General features: G+C 40.6%; 1 protein-coding gene across 7 annotated transcripts; it reads left to right on the top strand.

Annotated features, from left to right (window-relative positions):
* Positions 1-111: 111 nt before the first annotated feature.
* LOC143346430 (uncharacterized) lies at positions 112-13,059 on the top strand. Of its 7 annotated transcripts, none has more exons than XR_013080421.1 (19): positions 112-534; positions 1,055-1,239; positions 1,557-1,733; positions 1,814-1,953; positions 2,037-2,221; positions 2,316-2,446; positions 2,561-2,680; positions 2,784-3,095; positions 3,166-3,259; positions 3,327-3,402; positions 3,472-3,768; positions 3,847-4,029; positions 4,127-4,282; positions 4,356-4,489; positions 4,576-4,911; positions 4,994-6,689; positions 6,903-7,628; positions 7,903-8,036; positions 11,599-11,739. XR_013080421.1 is itself a non-coding variant. In XM_076774508.1 (18 exons), exons 1-18 carry the CDS (start codon positions 175-177, stop codon positions 11,799-11,801), a joined length of 5,472 nt encoding a protein of 1,823 aa, XP_076630623.1. In that variant the 5' UTR covers positions 112-174; the 3' UTR covers positions 11,802-13,059. The 7 variants fall into 7 exon arrangements, 4 of the variants coding, with proteins under 4 accessions (XP_076630623.1, XP_076630622.1, XP_076630621.1 ...); XR_013080422.1 differs by having other exon boundaries at positions 7,903-8,112; positions 11,599-11,715; XR_013080423.1 differs by lacking the exon at positions 11,599-11,739 and adding an exon at positions 10,865-11,308.
* Positions 13,060-27,747: the final 14,688 nt, after the last annotated feature.

Below are 27,747 nucleotides of genomic sequence, written 5' to 3'. Positions count from 1 at the left end.
GCGAAACTCGCTACCATCGCTCTGATTCGTAGTTTCGATTTGCTCGAAATGTTGCAAGCTGCAAGATTGAACGAGGACCCATCGCTAGCTTAAAACACGCAATCGCCGGAGTACGTCACCTAGCGACGCTATGTTGAACCACGGTACGAGCACGCGAGACGCCATATTGAGCGAATGTTGATTGAATGCGGTTTAGGTGTTTACGCGGTTCGGAGTAAAACCCGTGGAAAAACGTATCGATTGCCGTGCAGCCCGTTCAAAGTAATCGCGTACGATCCATTTGGTGTGCCAGTTGCACCACGCGGTGATAGAATGAGCGGCAGCGACGTCGAGGACGGTCAATGCAACAGGACAAGAGAAAGCAACGTAGCAGCGATGGGTGACGTTCTCGCTAAGAAACACGCAGACGATGCAACTCGCGATGGCTGCACTGATGCGAACGACGATCCCACGCGACAGGGCACAGACCCCGTTGCCGATTACGGGGACGACGCTGTCAGGTCTCCTGTCGTTGCGGACGCCGTTCCTGTCGTGGTAATGTTCCCTCGCTCGCGACGGCTCACGAAAAGCACTCGCACCTTCGTAGATATCGATTACAAACGATTGATATCTTTTTCAAAGGAACCGTGACGGGATCGATATTGTCTTTGCGTCGATCGAACTCTCGATTGGCATAAATCTCGTTGCATAATGACAATTCGGTGGAATGGTAACTGAAATTTTCAATAAATTAGTAGGATTTAAGCATCTAAAAATTACTCTCAATGTACAGATTATATGTACATAATTGTGAAATTACAACGAATCTTCTTTCTTATTGGCTTCGCTTGCTCCAAACGGTATAAGCCCCATCCACGATGCGATACTATGCTCAGAAATTTAGCTAAGACAATCTAGCACAGAAACACATTAATGTTTAGTACTGTTTAACAATTTAAGAAACTATCGATCGTTCAAAGTCGATAACTGTGAGGGTACATTTGCTACTTCCTACCTGAACTCCGTTTCTATTCACCTTGAAAAAACTGTACTATAAATTGAACTGTATTTCCAGAACATGGCGCCAAATGAAAGCGCGATCATTGCATTTATTAAGGGTGCAAGAGATCCTGAGACCATTGAGCAGAGCTCACGGAGAAAGAGCTTGGACAATGTTGTAGACAATTTGAGCAGCGGCAGTATAGATAGTCCTTCTAGAGGAAAAGATGCATGCTCCTGTGATATATTTAAAGCTAAAAGGTAATTATCGTTGTTTCTAAAGGGATGCAATTTAATCCTTGAACAGCCACTCGCTGCTTGTGAAAACGAGTACAGTAGTGCCCGCATAAGTGACCATGCTCTGGGCATGGTTACTTCTTAGAATTCAACGGTGATAAAGAAAGAGGATAAGTGCTAATGAGATACAATAGCTGGCACCCGAAACCATATATACAATGTATCGATGGCTTCTAAGAATTGGTGGAGATAACCGCGGACGCTTAAGTGGGCACTACTGTATTCACGAAGGTGAAGGTCAAATGGATGGGAGGTTTTAGTAGGATCAATTATTATTACAGAGAATTGTTCAGAGAGGAACTGCAGAAGGCTATGAAGTTTCAAAATCTATGGACTGAATTGAGACAACATATACGAACCTCTTTTAATGCTGCGTTGGAAGCCTCTTGTACATCAGGGAGCTTGCAATTGCAACAGAGCGTGCTTTCTGTAGATAATATGCATGATATTGTTCTACAGTGAGTTCCGTCAATGTCATTCGGATATCCGATTCGCGTGAATTGGAGTAAGCGGATATGAACGTAGTATTTCTTTTCAGACTATGTAAGAGGGATCCCCGCCAGTTGTTTATGAGGCTAGTGAGTCAGGCGCAGGAATTTGTTGTAGAAGTAAAAGTTCGATTGTTAGCTCTTCTACACGATCGTAGTGTAAATAACTTAGCAGAAATTTTTCTTACAGGTAGCATAAATGTTATTTCTTAACGCAGCTCGTTGGTTCCTATTAATCACTGTGTATGTTCAGTTCGTGTATTCTATGCGTAGGTCTTTTAGATGATTACGACGCGTTGATATCGACGGCATCGCAAATTTCTGAATTAGTGAAACCTTTGAAGGATCATCTGTGCAAGTTTAATTTGTCGTGGGATTGTTTCATTAAAAAGTTGTATCAAATCTACGTATACGATGATCCATTGGTACAAAACAATTTGCCGTCTTTCATTGTACAGGTAAATGGATTGGTCAGATAGCGATCCCCCGGTACTCGGAACAGGGTTTTTCGGTTTGTTGGCCGTTAGAGTAAGTAATTCTTTTGTTCCGCAGTTAAGGAAACTGTTGCCTTTGAAAGGCACGGAATACCAAGATCTCGTTCATCGATATTTATCATTTGATGAAGAGATGACGGTAATAGGGGACCTGTGGCCAGAAACTGAGCCATGGATGGATAAATACAAGTAAGCGATGGCACAAATTTCCGTTTTGTTTAATAGTGATAAAGGCGTGCACGTTGGCCTTATTGCACGGGAACGAGTGTACGGGCGGAGTTTCATAAGCAGGGCGTATTTCAGTGCAGAACAAGCAGTTCGAATGACTAGGCTTAGGCAAATAAGGGAGGCTTGGGAATTGTTTACAGCGAGTAGGAAACTTATGGAGCAACATATGTTGAACAAGTCGCCCGTTAGCGGAAAGTATGTTGACGCGAAAAAGTGAAGTACTATGAAAAAAAAAAAAAATACAGTTTCACGTCGTACACACTCAGATCAAGGGTACAGCCGTTGCTCTTTATTTTAGCGAATTGCAAGAAGTCGATGGTCAATTGTCGACGCTCGCGTCACAAGCAAAAGTTGGTATATCTGGAATGGACAGTAGGCCTTTAAGTCCAACTCCAGATTTTAGTTTGGATTCGCTCAATATGCCCCCGAGTATTGAGATAGTTCAAATCTTATTAGATGACTGGAATAAAGCTCAGCATCAAAAGTTGGCCGACATAACGGGCGTGCTGACGGCTACAGACATTTATGTCAACGGGCAGGACGATCCAGACTTTTCCGATTATGCGCGCGCGACATGTCATTTAGCTCAGATTGCGATTAAATCTGTCAGGTACGCTTTATTCAATCGACTGTAGTTTTATACGTATCGTAACTCGCAAACGTTTCGTTAAACTTTTAAGGGCTCGTTACGAGGTCGGGTGTTTAGAAAACAATGCGGAGGAAGAGAAACGCTGCGAATGCCCCATGTGCATGGGACCTCCGCTGTCTCCAACCGTAAGAATTTGTTTAAACGTTATTTTCGTTGCTGAATTATTGTTGATTTAACAGGATTTATTTGTAGGACGATGAAAGCGACACAGACAATATAGAGTTACCGTTAGAAAATCCGTTCCCACAACTCATTAATGGTTTTTTAGGTGAGAAAGTCGCTTTAATATGAAAACGAAACAATTGAACTTGTACGTGGTACTACAAAAGTCCAATAGAATTCATATTATTTTGTTTCGTAAACTCTATTTTAGAAGACACGGCAAATTGTTCTGCAACGCAGGTGAAGAAAAAAGTGGAGGAAGCGGAGGGTACAGATATGGAAAGCGATGGAAAGGAGGCGAAAAATGTACCAGAGGATACCGATTTAAGAACGTCCGAACCGGAACCGTGTGCGTGTGTGTATCAGCACGCGAGGGATCTAATGAATAGGAAACGGAAGGTCCTTGATCCTCTTTGTCTCTGTCTGTTGAATTCGAAACGGAAGTGGGTCACCTGTCCCTGTTTGACGGAATGTAATTATGAGAAACGAAAATTTTATTTACCATTTACAGCGGGACTCCTACCGATATAATCCTTAATCGTGTTATTAGCTGTACCTGAAATGGTCGGTTTAAATAATCACCCGAAGCCAGTATCGCCATCCGCCGTGAAGACTAATCAGGAACCAAATAAACCAGCGGTGAAAACTGGTTCTACACAGTCCGCTCAAACACAGACAAGGCATTCTACGACGCAGACGCAGAACACCACTCACAATCATACAACGCATCAAGGTAATTGCCAGAGTTATAGGATATTAACGAATTAATTGAACGGTGGTCTTCGGTGGTGTGAAATCGAAAACACGTATTCGTTTCTGGAATTGAACAGGTACGGCTCATCCTCCACACGCGCACGGACCATTTCCAGATCTGGCGAAAACCACGGGCCCTCCTCACAGATCTCACACGCATAACAATCATTCGTCGCACGCGTGTCATAAACAAGCGAACGTCGAGCACATCAAGCGAGTGTCTTGTAATGACTGTCAGTATCCGTTTGAGGTGTTTCGACCGTCGATGATTTTTATAATTATACAAGCGTAACGTTTTGTCTTCAGTGAGTTCTGGAGACGGTGATTGTTCGGACTCAGGGAGCAGTCAAGAGGATTCTTGTTCAACCAGTAGTTCAGCACAAAGAGACTCAAGTAGGCATTGTGACTGTTGTTACTGTGAAGTGTTTGGGCATGGAGTTGTAAGTGGATTTTGTCAATGTTTTTATTTCATACGACAAACCGTGGAATGTGGCGTTTGAGAACAGTGGTGGCTTCTTTCTTATAGGCTTCCGTAGCGCCGGTTAGTCGAAATTATAACGAAATGAGGGAACGGTTACGGCAGCTGTTGACCAAGAAAAAGGCCAAAAAGTGTAAAGCTGCGTGTAGCCCTTCGAAGAGCTCGTCGGAATCGTTATCGACTAACCCGAACACGGAGACGAAAGCGATAACGAATTCGGCGCCTAGATCGAATACACCAGTCTCGACAGCCTCCACGGTGCAGCCAGACCAACGAGATCAGAGAAACTTGGAGGAGCTGCTTGAATTCATCGAAGGAAATCAAAACGGGAAAAAGGATAATAACAAGAAAGCAGAGAAAAAGGCTCGACAGAAGCAACGGAAGGTTAGTTACGATAAATTTGACTACAGACTATGGCAACATGTATGCATACTAATTTATTAATGAAACGTTCTATTCGTTGCAGTTGGACGAAAAGCTCAAAAGAGATAGGCAAGAAGCAGAAAGACAAAAGCTTATAGAGCTGCAAAAAAAGACGCCGGAAGTAACGATTACAGTCGTAGATCCGCAGAAACCTGTTCCTCAAAGATTATTACCTCAGTGTAATCTACCCGAAGTATCTATTTTACCTACGTCACCGCCAGTAGCATTGCCGACTGTAAAGCAATTAAGTAATAAAAAGAAAGACAAGCAAGAAGTTTGTAGCAATAGTAGTAACACTAGTAGCAGTAGCTGTAGCAGCAGTAGTAGTAGTACAAGTAGTATAAACAGCAAAACGAAGACTGCACCTGTGAATACGAATCTAAAGAACAAAAGTATTAATATCAGTAAGCTCGATAAGACGGTGGTGTCTGGACAAATGAACAAGACAACCGCCAAAACTGACAAAATTGACGTTGGTAATAAACCTAACAAACCGTTAACCATCAGCAATGGCACGAACGGTAAACACAACGCGAGCAATGGAGTGGAGAAATCATTGGCTCTAGACTTGAACGATAAGAAACTGACAAAGAAAGAGAGAAAGAAGCTGAAGAAAATGGAAGAGGCGAAGGCGAAAGAAACGAAGAAACCGGTTCAAACGGAGACGCAGCCTCAGATCGTGACCATTAAGAGGGTCATGGAGTCGAACAGCGCTGAACCGACAGTCACGATCACGTTGAAAGGTCAAACACCGGCCGAGGATAAAGTTTTATTCACGCTGGTGAATGGACAAACGAAGGAGGTCGCTCTGCCGAAATTGGAGAACGAGCAAAATCAGAACATCAGCGGGAAGAAGAAGAAAACCAAAGCGAATAACAACAACAACAACAACACCAACAACAACAACAATTCGTTGCAACAGGGGAACAAGTTGCAGCAATCGAACAACTCGAAGCAACAGACGCAGAACAAGATCTGCGACAAGAACGCGAGGCAGCAGGCGAACAGTGAAAAGACCAAAGGGAAACAGGCGGACGAGAAGAAACTTCAGTGTATAACCGAGACGAAAGCAAAGTCTAAGAAGGACAAGAAGAACACAGAGAACAAGGAGAACGTGCTGCAGCAGAACGTAGTGAACAAGAACAAGAACCAGCAACAGAACGTGTCTAGCAAGAAACAGACCAAAATAAACACGCCTCCTCAGACGCCGATATCGCAGAAGACGTCGCAGAACATGGCGAACGAGAACCAAAAGAAGTCGAAGGGGCAGCAACAGGATAAGAACGGTCAGTTGAACTCGACCAAGAACAACAAAACGGCGAGCGCCAATGCTGCGAGCAAGCAAGCGAGGAGCGACAATCAGAAGCCGCAGAACAAAACGCCCAGTCAGGTGACGATCAAACAGCGACCGGAGGTTCAGACAGCTTCCACGGAACGAGTCAATTCGCCGCTGAGTAGCCAGTTCAAGGATATCAGCGCGAACTCGAAGATCAACATAGAGAACTTGAAGTTACCGCCTGGCATCACGATAACGAAGGTCGACGCGCCAGCGAAACCGTTGCCGATCAGATCAGCGCCGCTGCCCAAACCGGTGAACCCTCCCAAGCAAACCACGATAATCGCTGCGCCGATGAGCGGCGTTCAGTCGAGTTACGCCAGCCCCCAGGCAGGTGGCAACGTGATCGTAGTGGACACTGGAAAACTAAAGCAGGATCTCCTCCCTAAACCCGGGGAGAAGGGTGAGTATAAGTGCAACGTTGTAAAACGCGTCTTGGAAAATGATCCACGTACTTCAGCGGCATTGCAGACTGTCTCCAGTCATTTTGAATCGAGGATAGAGAAGTTTTCTAAGCAGGGAATATACATGCTTCGAGTGGGATGATTTTTCAATCGAATTCTACACTCACTGTTTCAGACTGTATTTTTGTTAATTTCTCGTATCTCATTTGCAGACATGCCTAAGGAAACGCAACAGACCCAAAGCAGCACTGGCAAGAAAAAGAAGAAAAAGAATAAAAACGCAGCAAATTCTGGCAGCAGCGGTAATCAGACAATGGTGCAAAACAGCGATCCATTTGTCAGCGATCACGCAGACGAGCCCGCGCGAATACTGCATAATCCCAATACGAACACGGTGACCATAAGAAATCCGGCTTTCGGGCCGATGAAAGTGCCGCCGACTCAGCAGGCGGCCATCATAAAAGTGTCGGAAAATGGGATGGTGACTATCAGGAGTCCGGCGTTGCAGCAGGCGATAAACGCGGGCCTGACGTCGCCGCCAAAACCCGACTACATAGTTAAAGGCGACCTGTCGTCCAGGACGCCGACGGATGGCGCGAACTTGAAGCACGTTAACGGTATCATTCCGTCGAGTCTGGCGGAACTGAGGAGCAGACTGACGCCAGACTGCACGACGCTCAGCGGTCTGGCGAACATTCAGATCAGCAAAGTGACCAATGGCCAGCCGATACCTGAGAACGGGATCAACCTGAAGGGGACCAGCGTCACATTGACGAAAGTGAGGACCGACACGAGCATCAAGGACGTGCAGAGCGCGAAAACGGCGGTCAGAGAGGCGATAAACGCCTCGATAGCTGCCACCACCGGCGGGAAGAGCAAGAAAAAGAAAAAACGGGGCGCGGGCGCTAGACAGTGCGGAGATGACTGGAACCTCGTTGGTGAGAAACAACAATAATCAGAGTTTAACATGTAAATTTGCTTCTTTCATTTTTTTGTTTTTTTCCTTAACACACCCCCGGGCTGCACATCTCGCTCCCGGTGTTAGACAAATATTTTTTACTTTTCTTTTTTCTTTTTTTTTTTTTTTTTCTTTCTTTTTTTTTTTTAAATGAAACAAAATTAATTTATCGCAACGTCCGTTACAAGCCAATGGACGAGCGAGTAGGTTTGAATCGCACTGACGACAGTTTTTCTTTCGTTTCGTTCCGTCAGGAGTGGGCAGTGTACCGCGTTAGGACGAAGTCTCGGCTAGGTCAAATGATTTTTCGAATACCGGATACACTCGGGATGTCCTCGAATTGACCGCCACGAATTTCTTGGGGATTGTCCGGAAGAAACTTTGGCCAGTGAGCACTATCTTTTCTTTATTTTCTTTTCGCTGTTCCGCGCGTGCCAACGGGCCCGTTTTAACGGCCAATCCAGGTGACTTTTTCTGTCGAATGCAATCCGTAGCGATCACACTCTGCGTAAAACATAATAAATATAATACATATATATATATTAGGAATTAATGCTTGTGTTAAAACAAAGGTTCCTCGACGGGCCAGTCGAGTCAGGCATTTTTAAAGCACAACGTTTTTGACTCCTTGTTTCGTGCCCTGTTCAGTATACAGGGATACTTTTAGACTCTGGAAACGTAGTATCTGTGTTAAGAGAAATACGCAATTTACTAGTCACCGATTTTTAGGCTTTGATGCTTGAGATTTTAGCATTTAGCATTCAAAAGTTTAAACATTCCTCATCGTGTATCATTCCTAAGTGAGAACAATGCTTCTGAGAAGTACACTCGTACTAACACATATGCATGGAAAGGCCTAAGGCATTCCAATTGACAGGGAGACTTTATATCCTAAATCTGTGGTGACACGAACAGTATAATTTTGATACACTTCATAGGCATTCTTTTCAACTGCTTAAATCTCGATATACTTGTAAAACATTCCAAGAGAGAGCGCTGTGATGCTTTCAAAACTCACGTCGAGGTTTGGAATCCCGTATTTTGTAATACAGGGTCGAGTTTCATCGAATTCGGGAGTGTATTTCTCATAGAACATTGTCCGACAAAGAAAATGTGCGGTTACAAACAGGAGGAAGCGAGATAGATACAGGGTGTTCGACCACCCCTGGGAAAAATTTTAATGGGGGATTCTAGAGGCCAAAATAAGACGAAAATCAAGAATACCAATTTGTTGATGGTGGCTTCGTTAAGAAGTTATTAACGTTTGAAGTTCCGTCAGTACTGAATTTTTTTCTCGAAAGTGGGTAGGATTTCGGGGGTATGTCTGTTCACCAAAAATGATTGTAATTGACCCCCGCAACCGAAAATAATTTTTCTAGAACGATTTGAAATTTTTTTTTTCCGTCGAAAAATTTCACACCATTTCGAATTTTTTTTCTCGAAAGTGGGTAGGATTTCGAGGGTATGTGTAATGACCAAAAATGATTGTAATTGACCCCCGCGACCGAATATAATTTTTTTAGAATGATTTGAAATCTTTCTTTTTATCGAAAAATTTAGGCAATTAGATTTTCGGTAAGGAATTTTTTTCACGAAAGTGCGTAGGATTTCGGGGGTATGTGTAATGACCAAAAAGGCTTATAATTGACCCCCGCAACCGAAAATAATTTTTCTAGAACGATTTGAAATTTTTTTTTTCCGTCGAAAAATTTCACACCTTTTCGAATTTTTTTTCTCGAAAGTGGGTAGGATTTTGAGGGCATGTGTAATGACCAAAAATAATTGTAATTGACCCCCGCAACCGAAAATAATTTTTCCAGAACGATTTGAAGTTTTTGAATTTAATTGTTAATAACTTTTGAACGAAGCCTCCATCAATAAATTGGTATTCTTGATTTTCGTCTTATTTTGGCCTCTAGAATCCCCCATTAAAATTTTTCCCAGCGCCAACAATTTTTCGACCAACGACGATCGAGACTCGCATTTGAAGATACCGCCATAATTAAAAATAATTATGCAATATACAGAACACGTTACTTTCCGTAATTTCGATGTTATCTTTAGATACCGACGCATTGCTGGAATTCTCGCGATCAAACACCACGTAACTTAACAAATATCTTTGATGCAACATTTTTCGATCATAACCTCAATTGTAACCCACAATAATAAGAAAACCAAACAATTTTATACAGGGTGTTCGGCCACCCCTGGGAAAAATTTGAATGGGAGATTCTAGAGGCCAATTTAAGACGAAAAACAAGAATACCAATTTGTCGAAGGAGGCTTCGTTACAAAGTTATTAACAATTAAATTCAAACGTTTCAAATCGTTCTGGAAAAATTATTTTCGGTTGCGGGGATCAATTACAATCATTTTTGGTGAATAGACATACCCCCGAAATCCTACCCACTTTCTAGAAAAAAATTCCAGGTGTGAAATTTTTCGACGGAAAAAAAAAGGTTCAAATCATTCTAAAAAAATTATATTTAATTACAGGGGTCAATTATAAGCCTTTTTGGTCATTACACATACCCCCGAAATCCTATGCACTTTCGAGAAAAAAATTCCTCACCGAAAATCTAATTAGGCGCCTAAATTTTTCGACGAAAAAAAGAAATTTCAAATCGTTCTGGAAAAATTATTTTCGGTTGCGGGGGTCAATTACAATCATTTTTGGTGAATAGACATACCCCCGAAATCCTGCGCATTTTCGAGAAAAAAAATCAGCACGGACGGAACTTCAAACGTTAATAACTTTTTAACAAAACCTCCATTAACAAATTGGTATTCTTGATTTTCGTCTTATTTTGGCCTCTAGAATCCCCCATTAAAATTTTTCCCAGGGGTGTTATCTCCTTCTATACGCACATGAACACACCAACGTAAGTAAAATCGAAATTCTTAACTGTTTTTTCCTTCGGTTTGTCTATGAATTATTAAGCTCATCCGCAAATACTATGTTTTTTAGATTCCTAATATAATTTCGTGTCCACTGAGAAGGAACGAAAACAAAGAATCAAAAACGTTCGTACATTAAAAATCCTCGAACCGATTAACTCATTAAGAATATATATATACCCAACACATATATGTATACATATACTCGAGATTAGGTTAGCTTGTAGTCTCTATCTCTCTCTCTTTCTCTCTCTATCTACACCTAGGGATGTCCAAATTCTCTCCCTATTTTTTTTCATTTCGTTCCTTTTTTAGTTCTTTCTCCTCGAAAGTTGACGACGGGTCGCGAGCACGCGGATCACACACGACGGAAGCATGACGTTTAGAGACATGTCTCGTTAGATCATTAGATGTTGAACCAGCGAGGACGAAGTTGATCGTAAATCAAGTGTTTTGTGTCGACTGTGGAAAGAGAAAGGAAAGATAAAGAAAAGATACGTAGGCCGCTCGTTGAGAGTCGTGCTTTTGGCAAGTTCGATCGATCGTTACAGCGAGTTTGCCTACACTACCTGAACAAAAAAAAAGAAAGTCTCGATTGTGATATTTACCAGTACGATATAGGTGTCGATGCGATATCTTTTTAATCAGCTTGATGACGTATCAATAAAAAAAAAAAGAATTTATTTTTTTCCAACGTTATACTCTCTTTTTCCCTGTCGGTTCGCTGACGTTGCCCAAAATGCTGCATGCGTATGGACTATACCGCGGAAAGTCGCACACGCAAGTACGAGGGCTCTCGTCTGCCTAGTCTGCCCCCGTCCCCCGATCGAGATTTCTCCGGTGCTATTCTCTTCCCCTTTCAATTCTCGTTCTCGCATATACCCATGCTCAGGCAGTGCCTTGGCTAAAACGACACATTCAATGACCAGAACAGAATCGTTATGCACAGCAGATATTTACTCCTCGCCCGATCTACCTTACCCGCCCCGTCCGCTACTCGATCTGGTTATCCCCCCCGACTTCTAGTATTCAGAGCGTGTTTTTTGCAGAGAGCGTATTCACGCCCAAAGATATAGACCTCGAGGACGGGGAAATGGACGACGCCGAGCGCGAGCTGGAGGCCTTCAAGAGGTTTTGCCTGCAGTCGGTGCCGCCACCGCGCAAGGAGAAGGTCAATCTCAACATCAAGGACATCGTACTGAAGAAGAAGTCGTCGTCGGCGGCGGCCGCCGCCGTGATCGCCGCGAATTGATTTTCCTCGACGTTGAAAAGCTTACAGCGCTTCTGGCCCCCCCTCCCGCCCCCTCGAACGCGCGTCACGGCGCAGAATCGACAGTGGCGCGGGGAGGTAGGGGGAGTTCCCACCGAGAATGGGAAACGAGCGCCATTCGAGTCCGCGCTACTCACGGTCAGACAATAATATACGATTCTACATTGTTAAAACGCAACTTGTCTGATGATTTCATTCGAACGCGAGAGCGCGCCACCTGCGCGAACGAGTCTCCGAACTGCCCACGCGCTAGCAGAGATTCCGCCGCGAGCGTCGTTTCGTTGCGCGTCTCCCCATCGTTCGGACTTTTTAGTCGAGCTTTCGAACTGTACTAGACGGCGAACGAGTAGCATGGAACGTGTTCGCGTCGACGCAATCGTTTTCAAAGGCGAGGATTAAATTAATCTGTTTCGCGCACGACCGACAATTAGGGACAAACTTTATTGTACTCGGTGTTTTTTTAATTTTTTTTTTTTTTTTTTTTTTTTTTCTTAATTAGTTCTTTAACTCTGCTGTTTCTTTTTCGCATCGAGCCAATCACCGACGAACGACGTTGTAATACTGCCACGGTCGATGCGCGGGAACTCGACGACGGTGTTGCGCTTGTTATTGAGAACGATCGTCGCTGAGGCGTGAAACGAGAATGAAAAAATGACAAAAAGACGAGGGCGCCCGAACGCGTTACGGCGCCCAATCGACTTCGTATTTTGAATATAGTAGGCGACCGTGTAACGATAGTGATTATCCCCGTGCGGAGAGACACCGGAATGGGACATACCATCGGGCACAGCGTGCCGTGATGGGTGACGTTTGTTCTCGAGACACAGCGAGCCGTAGGTATATAATATATTATAAATGTAAAGTGTATGTATGTATATGTATATCTATAAATATAGTAGGAACGAATTTTCCCGTCGAGGCTGGTGTGATCGATCGGCCTTCGATTCGATCGCGGGAACGGTCGTAATTTGTGCGCGCAACGCCACGTTTTTTTACGCGATACTTAGACGAACTACGCTCGATGGATCATTCGTGACCGTTCAGCGGATATTCATCGGTGCCGCGCGCGTACGTTTATCGTTGTAATACCGACGATCGAGCATCGCGTCGCCACGATCGCAATCGCGGGCTTTAAGAGCACACACACACATCTCGATCGACAATTTATGTCCGACACACGACACCATCGCAGACACGTACACGGAGACACCTTTTTTTTTCAATAAAAGCAAATACGCATTTTTACCGAACACCCCCCCTTTGGTGTTTGCAGCTTCGATTCCCCTTCCCCGTAATTAATTTATTCGATCTTGCTCGTTTAATACGAACGTACCAGTTTTTGGATCCAGGGAAAAATGGCGTACGAGGCCCTAAGCCCATTACCTTCAAGTTAGATATACATACAGATTCTAGAGGCCAAAATAAGACAAAAATCAAGGATATTAATTTGTTGATGAAGGCTTCGTTAAAAAATTATTAACGTTTAAAGTTTCATTGGTACTGAATTTTTTTCTCGAAAATGCGCAGGATTTCGAGGTTATGTGTAATGACCAAAAATGATTGTAATTGACCCCCACAGCTAACAATATTTTTTTCAGAACGATTTAAAATTTTTCTTTTTCGTCTAAAAATTCAGGCAGCTATTGAATTTTTTTTCTCGAAACTGCGTAGGATTTTGAGGGTATGTCTAATGACCAAAAATGCTTGTAATTGACCCCTGTAACTAAATATAATTTTTTCAATATGATTTGAAATTTTTTAATTTTGTCTAAAAATTTCAGTATCTTCTCGAATTTTTTTCTCGAAAGTGAGTAGGATTTCGAGGGTATGTCTAATGACCAAAAATGATTGTAATTGACCTCCGCAACCGAAAATAATTTTTCCAGAACGATTTGAAATATTTGAATTTAATTGTTAATAACTTTTTAACGAAGCCTCCATCAACAAATTGGTCTGGGTTAGGCCAACTAATAGCACCCTGTATATGAACATTTTACATTGTTCTCATAACACAAATTTTGATTGCAAGGTAGATATTTTTCCAAGTTTTGGAAGGCCCTTAACCAAAAATTGAAGTCATTAATTAACCTATTTGAATTTTGAATGAATTTTCCAGAAGGTAGGAGCCAGCTTTGAAGCCAAACAAGGACGAAGGACGCGAAGTACGCGCGAACAGGACAAAGAAATTGTCCTCAGATCTCGAGTATTCTCGAGTCGTCACGATCCATACAATTTGTATGCATCGTAGAACAAATCGATCTGACGTGTTCTCGATAACCAGGCGCCAAAGCGGCGCTGGGATTTCTCATGCGAACGTTGTTGCAGCCTGCCATAGGTGTTGCATGAATTATTCCAAAGGAACTCGCGACAACTCGCGACGAATCCAGTCGAATAAAATCGAGGTGAAATACACGGTATTCGCGGTTTCCGATTTCCCGGGAAATACTACTATCGTGGTGCTATTGCGCAAGCGTCAATGGAGACGGGGGCCGGGAAAGATTAAATCGCGATTTACTGCACGATTTGTTTAACCTGCAATATCGTTTCGAGTAACTAGAACGAGCTTTTACGTCGGAGGTTGGCCCTTTGTAACGAGCACCGCCGGAAAGGAGATCAACGGTGCGGAGAATATTAGACGTAGGCATGCAGCTTGGCGTTATATTCGCATCGCGTGCCACCGCCATGCTCTTACACGCATTACGTATTACGAATTTACGTCGGTCGGAAGACGAGTCGTTGACTCGCCAGACAATGCCTCGGATCCATGCGATGGCGTTTCTATTCCCGTCTGGCACAAATCTGCAAAATTGCTTGGCGTCTCCAGAATATGGTAAAATATAACCTTAAAATTTAATTCGCGGGATTTATTGGAAATGGTCATCTCGACTCTAGGAATCCATGAAATTTTGTGGTATCTCGTGTAACGTGGTCTCCTGATACAAAGTTCCAAAATCGACCGAAATTGTTCCTCGACAAACGCCATTTTGTCGTTGAAGGCGAAGCTTTTATAAATAAATTCAATTGATGAGTAATATACGGGGTGTTCGGACACCCCTGGGAAATATTTTAATGGAGGATTCTAGAGGCCAAAATAAGACGAAAATCAAGGATACTAATTTGTTAATGGAGGCTACGTTGAAAAGTTATTAACGTTTGAAGTTTCACCCGAAATGAATTTTTTTCTCGAAAATGCGCAAGATTTCGAGGTTATGTCTACTCACCAAAAATGATTGTAATTGACCTCCACACCTAACGATATTTTTTCCAGAAGGGTTCGAAATTTTTTAATTTTGTCGAAAAATTTCATACCTCCTCGAATTTTTTTCTCGAAACTGGGTAGGATTTCGAGGGTATGTGTAATAACTAAAAATTATTGTAATTGACCCCCGCAATCGAAAATAATTTTTCCAGAACGATTTGAAGTTTTTTAATTTTGTCGAAAAATTTCACACCTTTTCGAATTTTTTTCTCGAAACTGGGTAGGATTCCGAGGGTATGTGTAATGACTAAAAATTATTGTAATTGACCCCCGCAATCGAAAATAATTTTTCCAAAACGATTCGAAATTTTTTTTTTCCGTCAAAAAATTTCACATCTCGAATTTTTTTCTCGAAAGTGCTTAGGATTTCGGGGGTATGTCTCTTCACAAAAAGTGATTGTAATTAATCCCTGCAAACGAAAATACTTTTTTTAGAATGATTTGAAATTTTTTTTTTTCGTCAAAAAGGGGCACTTAATTAGATTTTCAGTAATGAATTTTTTTCATGAAAATGCGTAGGATTTCGGGGGTATGTCTCTTCACAAAAAATGATTGTAATTAACCCCCGCAACCGAAAATAATTTTTCCAAAACGATTCGAAATTTTTGTTTTCCGTCGAAAAATTTCACAACTTCTCGAATTTTTTTCTCGAAAGTGGGTAGGATTTCGAGGGTATGTCTAATGACTAAAAATGATTGTAATTAACCCCTGCAACCGAAAATAATTTTTTCAAAACGATTCGAAATTTTTTTTTTCCGTTGAAAAATTTCACATCTGGAATTTTTTTCTCGAAAGTGGGTAGAATTTCAAGGGTATGTCTAATGACTAAAAATTATTGTAATTGACCCCCGCAACCGAAAATAATTTTTCCAGAACGATTTGAAATTTTTGAATTTAATTGTTAATAACTTTTTAACGAAGCCTCCATCAACAAATTGGTATTCTTGATTTTCGTCTTATTTTGGCTTTTAAAATCTCCCGTTAAAATTTTTCTCGGGGGTGACCGAACACCGTGTATATTTTAGAAATAGTAGCTGCAGTTGCAATAGTAATAATAATTGTTCAAACATTAACAACTGCAGTACAGTCCTCGTATAAACACAGTAACGATTCCCGAATGAGAATCAAAGAGAAATTTAAGGTATCGATATATTAATAATAATAGTCGAAAATATTTTTCGATAGAACATGTTTGAGGCACCATCTAGCACCAGAACAACGAACTACTTATCGATAAACTTGGGCGTTCTGCAATAGATGGCGGTGCAATCCTCTTGCAGCGATGCATTCTTTATTACTATAAAAACCCAGATATACGATATAATAATGATTAAAAATATTTTTCAGTAGCACATGCTTGAGACACTGCATTCATATTATTTGTACAATAAATACAGACGTATTTAAATTATAATTTAGGTTAGTCTGAGCATGTTATAGATCTGCATTACGATGCCTTCGTTTTCATTATCGTTAAGCAATTGCTCGTGATATTTTTGGTCGTTAAGCAATTTGTACAATCTCAATTTAACATTAAGTAACTAGTACCTATATTTCAATACTTATTTTTCATTATTGCAATCTGATATGGTACAACGTCCTGAAAGGTTATCTATTTCCATGTATCCTCGATTTAAGCAAACTACTAACTTATATTCGAACATATGTACACTGCCTTTATAGTGTTTATACTAAACACGTGGATAAAGCGTTAGGAGGAAATTACTGTCGTGAATTACTGATTCGAGCCACACGTCTCAATCACAATCATCTCGATCATAATTCTACGACTGAACATTCTCTCTACCAGTAGAGACATAAACTCGTTTCTAAAATTCTACAAAAAATCGATATTTATCGTTCCTTTAAGTCCAAGAAAAATTCACGAGAACGAATAGAAAAAGAGTACTTTTCGAATTGATTTGCATGCGATCATCGAGCCAGTGATCGTAACTATACATTCACGGCGTGTTCGCATAACGTTCCCGTTTAGAGCGGTATAACTAACGATGTACCGTCACGAGATCAAAACTCGGTTGGGAAAGACGGCAAAACGGATGCAATGAAAAAGATGCAACTGCACAAGAGCGAAGATCAGGCCTTCCTATTTCAAGCAAGATCAAACGAGCCAGATTTCTGCACCCATCGGCATTTCTGGTGCAACGTGAGAGAAAAAAAAATCCGCTTATTATTCATGGGATGACGAACCGTCGTGCGTTGCATCGACTGTCATCTTTCTCTTGCCTTGAGGAACCGCGGCTAGAAACAACGTTTGTCACCTTCGTCCATAACCTCTTTCGCGTCTCGTTCTATTTCCAGACGCAAGAGGGCGATTACGTTTCGACTACAGGGCGATCAGGAACAATTAAACTACAAATGAGTTTCGATAATTGTTGCTAGTATCATTAGCTATTTGGGAGCAGTGAAACATCGTTTTTATGCAGGGAATTTTTCTTTGTAAATTTGGCGAATCGATGAAATGAAAAAGTATTCGTCTATAACCTCCTTCGCGTCTTGTTCTATTTCCAGACGCAAGAGGGCGATTACGTTTCGACTACAGGGCGATCAGGAACAATTAAACTACAAATGAGTTTCGATAATTGTTGCTAGTATCATTAGCTATTTGGGAGCAGTGAAACATCGTTTTTATGCAGGGAATTTTTCTTTGTAAATTTGGCGAATCGATGAAATGAAAAAGTATTCGTCCATAACCTCCTTGGCGTCTTGTTCTATTTCCAGACGCAAGAGGGCGATTACGTTTCGACTACAGGGCGATCAGGAACAATTAATTAAAATACAAATCGTTTTCCATAATTGTTGCTAGCATCATTAGCTATTTGGGAGCAGTGAAACATCGTTTTTACGCAGGGATTTTTCTTTGTAAACTTGGCGAATCGATGAAACGTAAAAATGAAAAAGTATTCGTCCATAACCTCCTTCGCGTCTTGTTCTATTTCCAGACGCAAGAGGACGATTACTTTTCGACTACAGGGCGATCAGGAACAATTAACCCCTTAACTCTCATATTTTTCTAGTTAACCAAGAATAATCAGTTTTTTTATTGGATTTGTTTCTAAAATTGCGGTTTTTGTTACTTACAATGTTGTATCCAACGTATAATTTGAAAGAAAACAAATATTATCCCTTAAACCATTAAAAAAATATCGTTTTTCAAAGCAGTCAGACTCGAGCATGAACGTTAAGGGGTTAACCAACAAATCGTTTTCGATAATTGTTGCTACCATCATCTGCTATTTAGGGGCAGTGGAACATCGTTTTTATGTAGGGAATTTTACTTTGTAAACTTGGCGAATCGATGAAACGTAAAAATAAAATGAAAAAGTATTCCTGTCGGTGGTTCTCGTGTTTCCCATTTTACGGCAAACGATGGACAACGGAATGGCGACGCGTTGCTTGGAAACAAGGGGATTTGAACCGATGCACTTGGCGGCGCATTGTAATGCACTATTGCGGAAGAACAATTAACGAGTTCATTTAACCTGGATAGGATGCTCCACGGTTCTATTAACCGATTCCCTACAGGGACTCTAGGAATCCCCGTTCCACGAGGTATCCGGGCGAAAAGCCGCACGTGTTTCATTCCGTTTTTTCCCCCAATGGCATTCCACGTCTTCTTCTTGCGACTCGTGAGCGCGACGGAACGGTTTTGCGACTGCTGGCAATTTATACGCAATTTTCTCGTAATTATTGGTATGCGGATGATACATGAACTAGGCATGAAAATTTCAATCTCAAGCTTCTTTTGCGACTAGGAAGTACCGTCAAGATTAAAGTCTTCAAAGAGAATTTTTCAAGTAGTTCTTCAAACAATTAACTTTCCTCATCAAATACGTGTTCTATAGCATATGTTAGAGAATTTAATCAGGAATAATTTCTAATAAAAAGTCTCTATTTTCTAGTAACAAAGGGCAATACATAAGATGCCCATACCTAATCTTTATAGAGGATGTTCGACCACCTCTGGGAAAAACTTTAATGGGGGATTCTAGAGGCCAATATAAGACGAAAATCAAGAATACCAATTTGTTGATGGAGGCTTTGTTAAAAAGTTATTAACGCTTACAGTTCCGCCCGAATTGAATTTTTTTCTCGAAAATGCGCCAGATTTCGGGGGTATGTGTAATGACCAAAAATGATTGCAATTAACCCCCGCGATCGAATATAATTTTTTTAGAATGATTTGAAATCTTTTTTTTTTATCGAAAAATTTAGGCACCTTCTCGAATTTTTTTCTCGAAAATGGATAGGATTTCGAGGGTATACGTAATGACCAAAAATGATTGTAATTGCCCTCCGCGATTGAATATAATTTTTTTAGAATGATTTGAAATTTTTTAATTTTGTCGAAAAATTTGTCCACCTTCTCGAATTTTTTTCTCGGAAATGGATAGGATTTCGAGGGTATGTCTACTGACCAAAAATGATTGTAATTGACCCCCGCGACCGAATATAATTTTTTCAGAATGATTTGAAATCTTTTTTTTTTATCGAAAAATTTAGGCACCTTCTCGAATTTTTTTCTCGAAAATGGATAGGATTTCGAGGGTATACGTAATGACCAAAAATGATTGTAATTGCCCTCTGCGATTGAATATAATTTTTTTAGAATGATTTAAAATTTTTTAATTTTGTCGAAAAATTTGTCCACCTTCTCGAATTTTTTTCTCGGAAATGGATAGGATTTCGAGGGTATGTCTACTGACCAAAAATGATTGTAATTGACCCCCACGACCGAATATAATTTTTTTAGAATGATTTGAAATCTTTTTTTTTTATCGAAAAATTTGTCCACCTTCTCGAATTTTTTTCTCGGAAATGGATAGGATTTCGAGGGTATGTCTACTGACCAAAAATGTTTGCAATTAACCCCCGCGATCGAGTATAATTTTTTTAGAATGATTTGAAATCTTTTTTTTTTATCGAAAAATTTAGGCACCTTCTCGAATTTTTTTCTCGAAAATGGATAGGATTTCGAGGGTATACGTAATGGCCAAAAATGATTGTAATTGCCCTCTGCGATTGAATATAATTTTTTTAGAATGATTTGAAATTTTTTAATTTTGTCGAAAAATTTGTCCACCTTCTCGAATTTTTTTCTCGGAAATGGATAGGATTTCGAGGGTATGTCTACTGACCAAAAATAATTGTAATTGACCCCCGCGACCGAATATAATTTTTTCAGAATGATTTGAAATTTTTTAATTTTGTCGAAAAATTTGTCTACTTTCTCGAATTTTTTTCTCGGAAATGGATAGAATTTCGAAGTTATGTGTAATGGCCAAAAATGATTGTAATTGACCCCTGCGATCGAATATAATTTTTTTAGAATGATTTGAAATCTTTTTTTTTTATCGAAAAATTTAGGCACCTTCTCGAATTTTTTTCTCGAAAATGAATAGGATTTCGAGGGTATGTGTATTCTCCAAAAATGATTATAATTGCCCCCCGCAGCCGAAAATAATTTTTCCAAAACGATTTGATATTTTTTAATTTAATTGTTAATAACTATTTAACGAAGCCTCCATCAACAAATCGGTATTCTTGATTTTCGTCTTATTTTGGCCTCTAGAATCCTCCATTAAAATTTTTCGCAGGTGTGGCCGAACACCCTATACTCACGAAGATTATTTGTTGTTAGTTACGAATTTAATACTAGATATTAATTATACAAAAAAATACGAATACATTCAGGGATATTTTTTCCTATGTTCGATAGTTACAACGGTGTTCGAAGAAGTCGATTTGGACGGATCACCCAGTACAAATCACTTCATTTAGAGCGGACAATTTTTCCTAGAAACTATTAGAAAATATATTGGAAGCTAATTAACGAAGGCAGCTCGAACGAAAGAAATTCGTGCACGGCATTGCTCCACGAAAAGAACGGTAGCAATTACCAATTAAATTTAAAAATTCCCTAGGGTCGTTAGCGGGGCATTTTTCCATGAAAGAACCGTCGGACATCTGCCGGTCGGGCGAGCAAGTTTCCTGAGAATTAAAAACCCAGATTCCCCGGAGGAAAGAATATTAGCAATAATAGGTTAAGCTCGCGAAAAAAACCTGTACAAAAGCGGCTCGCGTTTCATCTTCTTCTCTCCTCCCGGCATTCCTGGTGTTTTTGTCGTAGGTCGCGGGCGCGACAAAACGACGATTTTGCGAACATCGGCAATCTATCCTTCGTAATTTTAATGCAACCGCGGCGCCGTATAAGCGAGAAACGATCACCATCCCGAGCCTAGGGGGGAAAGAAAAAAAAAAGAAGAAAGTTTCAAGAGACACGAACGCGTGCAACTTTACTCGCGGCGGACTCGGTGGACTCGGTTTCTTGCTTTTGAAATGCTGCGAATGCTCGCGACGCTCCCCCTGGAATTGGAATTAAATGTTGGTACACGGAACCGCAATATTTTGCTACACTCTACGGAGTTGGTCAAAGAAAATTTCACGGGAAAGGAGCCTAGGGAATTTCTGAGAAGCTTGGCTAGTTGTTCTTTGGTTGGTACTACTGAACTTTTTCTTTTACGTAGGTTTCAGCTGCGATTGCAATTTTTTTTATGGATGTTAGAACGTTGGTAGTAGTGGAAAAGAAGGGAATTTTTTGAGAAACGATACCCCTGATTACGAAACAAGTGTACGAATATGAGGAGGGGGATTCACGATAGTTGTCGGGATGTTTGCAGAACGAATCGTGTCAACTTTCGAAACGATCGATACAGCGACTGTCGATTCTCACACTTTATCCTAGATAAAGTTTCCAGGAATCTGGTGAAACCAGCACGGAAGTAAAAAGCCGAGAGAGAACCGCGAATCAAAATGCATGAGCTTCCTACTCGGCTGAATTCCAGGTGGAAAGAGGACTCGTTAAAGAAAAGAAAACGTGTTAGACGAGCGACAAGAACGATACGAGCCTTATAGACGCAACGTGGAAGCATAATACGTCGAGAAAAGTGCTAAAAAAGTTGCTTGGCTCATGGAAAGAATTGAAAATAAAACTTCCCGCTTGAACGAGAATAACGTTGTTATTGGAAAGCCACTTTACCGACAGAGTTCGAAAACCGTTTAACCGTCGACTTTACCGATCGAATTCCGCTCCAACATTTTTCTAACCTCTTTAAAGTCACATTTAACAGTCGATTATTATTTCTTAAAGCAAATATTTTTGGCGAAACTACAGAATTTACAACGTGACAGTCGTGGGATCAGGGTTAAATCGAAATATCAATCTGGCTGTAACTTAATATACTTATTTCGTTCATCGCACGTACACTTACAGGGGTATTCTAGTTTTGAGTCACTATAACACGGACAATGAAGACCAAAAGAAGTAATAATAGACTGTTAAATGAAACTTTAAAGAGGTTAGAAAAACGTTGAGGCGGAATTCGATCGGTAAAATCGTCAATGGATAAACTTACAAGGGTATTCTAGTTTCGAGGCACTACACACGGACAATGAAGACCAAAAGAAATAATAATCGACTGCTAAGTGTGACTTTAAAGAGGTTAGAAAAACGTGGAGGCGGAATTCGATCGGTAAAATCGTCAATGGATAAATTTACAGGGGTATTCTAGTTTCCAGACACTATGTCACAGACAATAAAGACCAAAAGAAATAATAATCGACTGCTAAGTGTGACTTTAAAGAGGTTAGAAAAACGTCGAGGCGGAATTCGATCGGTAAAATCGTCAATGGATACACTTACAAGGATATTCCAGTTTCGACCACTATGATACGGACAATAAATACCAAAAGAAATAATACTCGACTGCTAAGTGTGACTTTAAAGAGGTTAGAAAAACGTCGAGGCGGAATTCGATCGGTAAAATCGTCAATGGATACACTTACAAGGGTATTCTACTATCCAGACACTATGACACGGACAATGAAGACCAAAAGAAATAATAATCGACTGCTAAGTGTGACTTTAAAGAGGTTAGAAAAACGTCGAGGCGGAATTCGATCGGTAAAATCGTCAATGGATAAACTTACAGGGGTATTCTAGTTTCCAAACACTATGACACGGACAATAAAGACCAAAAGAAGTAATAATCGACTGCTAAATGTAACTTTGAAGAGGTTAGAGAAACGTGGAGGCGGAATTCGATCGGTAAAATCGCCAATGGATAAATTTACAGGGGTATTCTAGTTTCCAGGCACTATAACACAGACAATAAAGACCAAAAGAAGTAATAATCGACTGCTAAATGTAACTTTAAAGAGGTTAGAAAAACGTGGAGGCGGAATTCGATCGGTAAAATCGTCGACGGATAAACGGTTTTCGAACTCTGTCGGCAAAGTGGCTGCACTCGTCGAAGCGGCGTCCTCGAGTGCCGAAGTGCATTCCACAGGGTGCCGACAGTCGTGCGAAGTTTCCTCTTCGTGGAAATAAATGAGCCACGTTCGGAATGCCTCGAGTCCCTCTTTTCTCCGGCTTTCCTAACTCCGTTCCTTCGTCGAGAAACACTCCTCGTTCTGGGACACGCTTCTCACGAACGGGAACGTTATGTATTTAACATTTCCAATCTTCTCCAATTATTCCTATTCCTGTAACTTTCTTCCCTCGTTTCTTTGCTATAGTTCCTTTAGTCCGAATCCTTCCAATACCAGTTATACTCGTTCCTGCACGTCCTTAACACTTTACCAACCGGTAGTCAATGCTTGACCAGCGGTAGCTTATCAATCGGTTGTCACAAAACTAAAAAACATTACTAGATTTAATTGCCCTATAGTAACAGTTTACTTAACGTTTCTATAGATCTCAGAAGAAGCATACATTCTAGCCTAGTGGGTGGTAAAGCTTTCTGTCGCCAATGTTTGACCACCGGTAGCTTATCAATCGGTTGTCACGGAACTAAAAAATGTTACTAGATTCAATTGCCCTATAGTAACAGTTTACTTAACGTTTCTATAGATCTCAGAAGAAGCATACATTCTAGCCTAGCGGGTGGTAAAGCTTTCTATCGCCAATGTTTGACCACCGGTAGCTTATCAATCGGTTGTCACGGAACTAAAAAATGTTACTAGATTCAATTGCCCTAGAGTAACAGTTTATTTAACGTTTCTATAGGTCTCAGAAGAAGCATACATTCTAGCCTAGCGGTAAAGCTTTCTGTTGCCAATGTTTGACCACCGGTAGCTTATCAATCGGTTGTCACGGAACAAAAAAATGTTACTAGATTTAATTGCCCTATAGTAACAGTTTATTTAACGTTTCTATAGGTCTCAGAAGAAGCATACATTCTAGCTTAGCGGTAAAGCTTTCTATCGCCAATGTTTGACCACCGGTAGCTTATCAATCGGTTGTCACGGAACAAAAAAATGTTACTAGATTTAATTGCCCTATAGTAACAGTTTATTTAACGTTTCTATAGGTCTCAGAAGAAGTATATATTCTAGCCTAGCGGTAAAGCTTTCTATCGCCAATGTTTGACCACCGGTAGCTTATCAATCGGTTGTCACAAAACTAAAAAAATGTTACTAGATTTAATTGCCCTATAGTAACAGTTTATTTAACGTTTCTATAGATCTCAGAAGAAGCATACATTCTAGCCTAGCGGGTGGTAAAGCTTTCTGTTGCCAATGTTTGACCACCGGTAGCTTATCAATCGGTTGTCACGGAACTAAAAAAATGTTACTAGATTTAATTGCCCTATAGTAACAGTTTACTTAACGTTTCTATAGGTCTCAGAAGAAGTATATATTCTAGCCTAGCGGTAAAGCTTTCTATCGCCAATGTTTGACCACCGGTAGCTTATCAATCGGTTGTCACGGAACTAAAAAACATTACTAGATTTAATTGCTCTATAGTAATAGTTTATTTAACGTTTCTATAGGTCTCAGAAGAAGTATATTCTGGCCTAGCGGGTGGTAAAGTGTTAGGCATTAAATCCCAAAACTTCTCGGCTATTATAGCCAGCCTGAGTTCCGCGTTCTCGTTTGTCAGCGGCGCCAGCCAGGGGGATCACAAGGATCGTTAGCTGAATTTTCATCGCACGTCCTCCGATGCGCCCGGCTGTCGCGGCCACTCATTAGGGACGTTTGTCAGTCACCTCTGGTCCCCTGGCCTCCTCTCCCCGTCATTTTCCAAAGACTATTCTCGCACCCTCATTATGTTTCAGAGGCGGTAGCCGAGCTAAAAGGAGCAGAACGGCTCGGACCAGAGGAGCGACTCGCGGAGAACGACGACCCTTTGGCCGCGAAACGTTTGTTTGTCTTCGAGGGGGACGGGTCACAGACGCTGCCAGGATAACGAGGACAACGGAGATTAAGGGAAAGGAGTGTCTGCGAGCCGCTGGATGTTAATTAGCCGATGTTCCGAGCAGCTTCAGCCGCGCTGCTCCAACATCTTAAACGAACCTCGCGCTGGAATAATTGCAACTTCTGGGATCTTTGATGTTAGCTTTGCGTCGAGTTTCACTTTGGCTGGAGAGGTTCCTTTCGGGGCTGCTCTCTTCGAATGTTCCTTTTGGGCAACGTACCACCTGCTAAAATACGTACAAATGAATTCGTGGCCTTTGCAAAATGGATTCCACATAGTTTAAAAGATGTGAAATACTTACCGTCGGTGTAGTGTTCGACGTGGGTACGCGAGATATTTTCGTCCGCCACGAGGAAATTAACCGATCTTAGCACGCGAACACGACGGCGCAGCTAATTAAGATTCACGCTGCACTGAAACCTACGCCCTGTAATAAAAAAAGGCACTAGGAAGAGATTTTTCGAAGCCACTAGGTTATATTTAAACTTCTGTAATATACAGGGTGTTTGGCCACCACCTGGGATAAATTTTAATGGAGGATTCTAGAGGCCAAAATAAGACGAAAATGAAGAATACCAATTTGTTGATGGAGGCTTCGTTAAAAAGTTATCAACAATTAAATTCAAATATTTCAAATCATTCTGGAAAAATTATTTTTAGTTGGAGGGGTCAATTGTAATCATTTTTGGTGAATATATATATCCCCGAAATCCTATCCACTTTCTAGAAAAAAATTCGAGAAGGTGTGAAATTTTTTGACGGAAAAAAAAATTTCAAATAGTTTCGGAAAAATTATTCTCGGTTGTGGGGGTCAATTATGATCATTTTTGGTGAATAGACATACCCTCGAAATCCTAACCACTTTCTAGAAATAAATTCGAGAAGATGGACAAATTTTTCGAAAAAATTAAAATATTTCAAATCATTCTGGAAAAATTATTTTCGGTTGCGGGGGTCAATTACAATAATTTTTGGTAAATAGACATACCCTCCAAATCCTAAACACTTCCGAGAAAAAAAATTCGAAAGGGTGTGAAATTTTTCGACGGAAAAAAAAAATTTCAAATCGTTCTGAAAAAATTATTTTTAGCTGAAGGGGTCAATTGTAATCATTTTTGGTGAATATATATATCCCCGAAATCCTATCCACTTTCTAGAAAAAAATTCGAGAAGGTGTGAAATTTTTTGACGGAAAAAAAAAATTTCAAATAGTTTCGGAAAAATTATTTTCGGTTGTGGGGGTCAATTATGATCATTTTTGGTGAATAGACATACCCTCGAAATCCTAACCACTTTCTAGAAATAAATTCGAGAAGTTGTGAAATTTTTAGTCGAAATTAAAATATTTCAAATCATTCTGGAAAAATTATATTTGGATGCGGGGGTCAATTACAATCACTTTTGGTCATTACACATACCCTCGAAATCCTACGCACTTTCGAGAAAAAAATTCGAGAAGTTGTGAAATTTTTCGACGAAATTAAAATATTTCAAATCCTTCTGAAAAAAATATTGTTAGCTGTGGGGATCAATTACAATCATTTTTGGTGAATAGACATACCCTCGAAATCCTACGCACTTTCGAGAAAAAAATTCGAGAAGGTGTGAAATTTTTAGTCGAAATTAAAATATTTCAAATCATTCTGGAAAAATTATATTTGGATGCGGGGGTCAATTACAATCACTTTTGGTCATTACACATACCCCCGAAATCCTACGCACTTTCGAGAAAAAAATTCGAGAAGTTGTGAAATTTTTCGACAAAATTAAAATATTTCAAATCGTTCTGAAAAAAATATTGTTAGCTGTGGGGGTCTATTACAATAATTTTTGGTGAATAGACATACCCCCGAAATCCTAACCACTTTCGAGAAAAAAATTCAGTACTCCCGGAACTTTAAATGTTAATAACTTTTTAACGAAGCCTCCATCAACAAATTAGTATTCTTGATTTTCGTCTTATTTTGGCCTCTAGAATCCCCCATTAAAATTTTTCCCAAGGATGGCCTAACACTCTGTAATTACAGAGGATGAAACTTCCCCTCAGACTCCTCTAGTAATTCCTCTTCGTTACATCGTTGTACCCGAACTCCGCAAAGCAAGAAAATAATTATAGTTAAATAATTTACGAAAGAGCTTGTGGTTTCAGTATTTTTCTTTTTTACGAACGAAAGCGCGAAGCTGCTAATCGTTAGAGTCGCAGCTGTTCCGTAGATTGGAAGCAATTTTCGATTAATAAGTTCCAGTTATTTCGGTGGCCGTAAAAAGGGGCCAGAACCGAAGGGGAAGAAGAAACGACGATTTCATGGAGTCGGACAAGGAACAGGCCCTTTCCCGGAATTCATGACAGTCTAAATTCAAACCTGAAGGGCAGACGGGACAAGGTCTTGAAC

The sequence above is a fragment of the Colletes latitarsis genome, chromosome 10 (genome assembly GCF_051014445.1).
Source record: "Colletes latitarsis isolate SP2378_abdomen chromosome 10, iyColLati1, whole genome shotgun sequence".
In the NCBI taxonomy this organism is placed as follows: domain Eukaryota; kingdom Metazoa; phylum Arthropoda; class Insecta; order Hymenoptera; family Colletidae; genus Colletes; species Colletes latitarsis.
The sequence above is the reverse complement of the archived record's forward strand: the minus strand, read 5'-3'. Positions and strand labels throughout refer to the sequence as shown.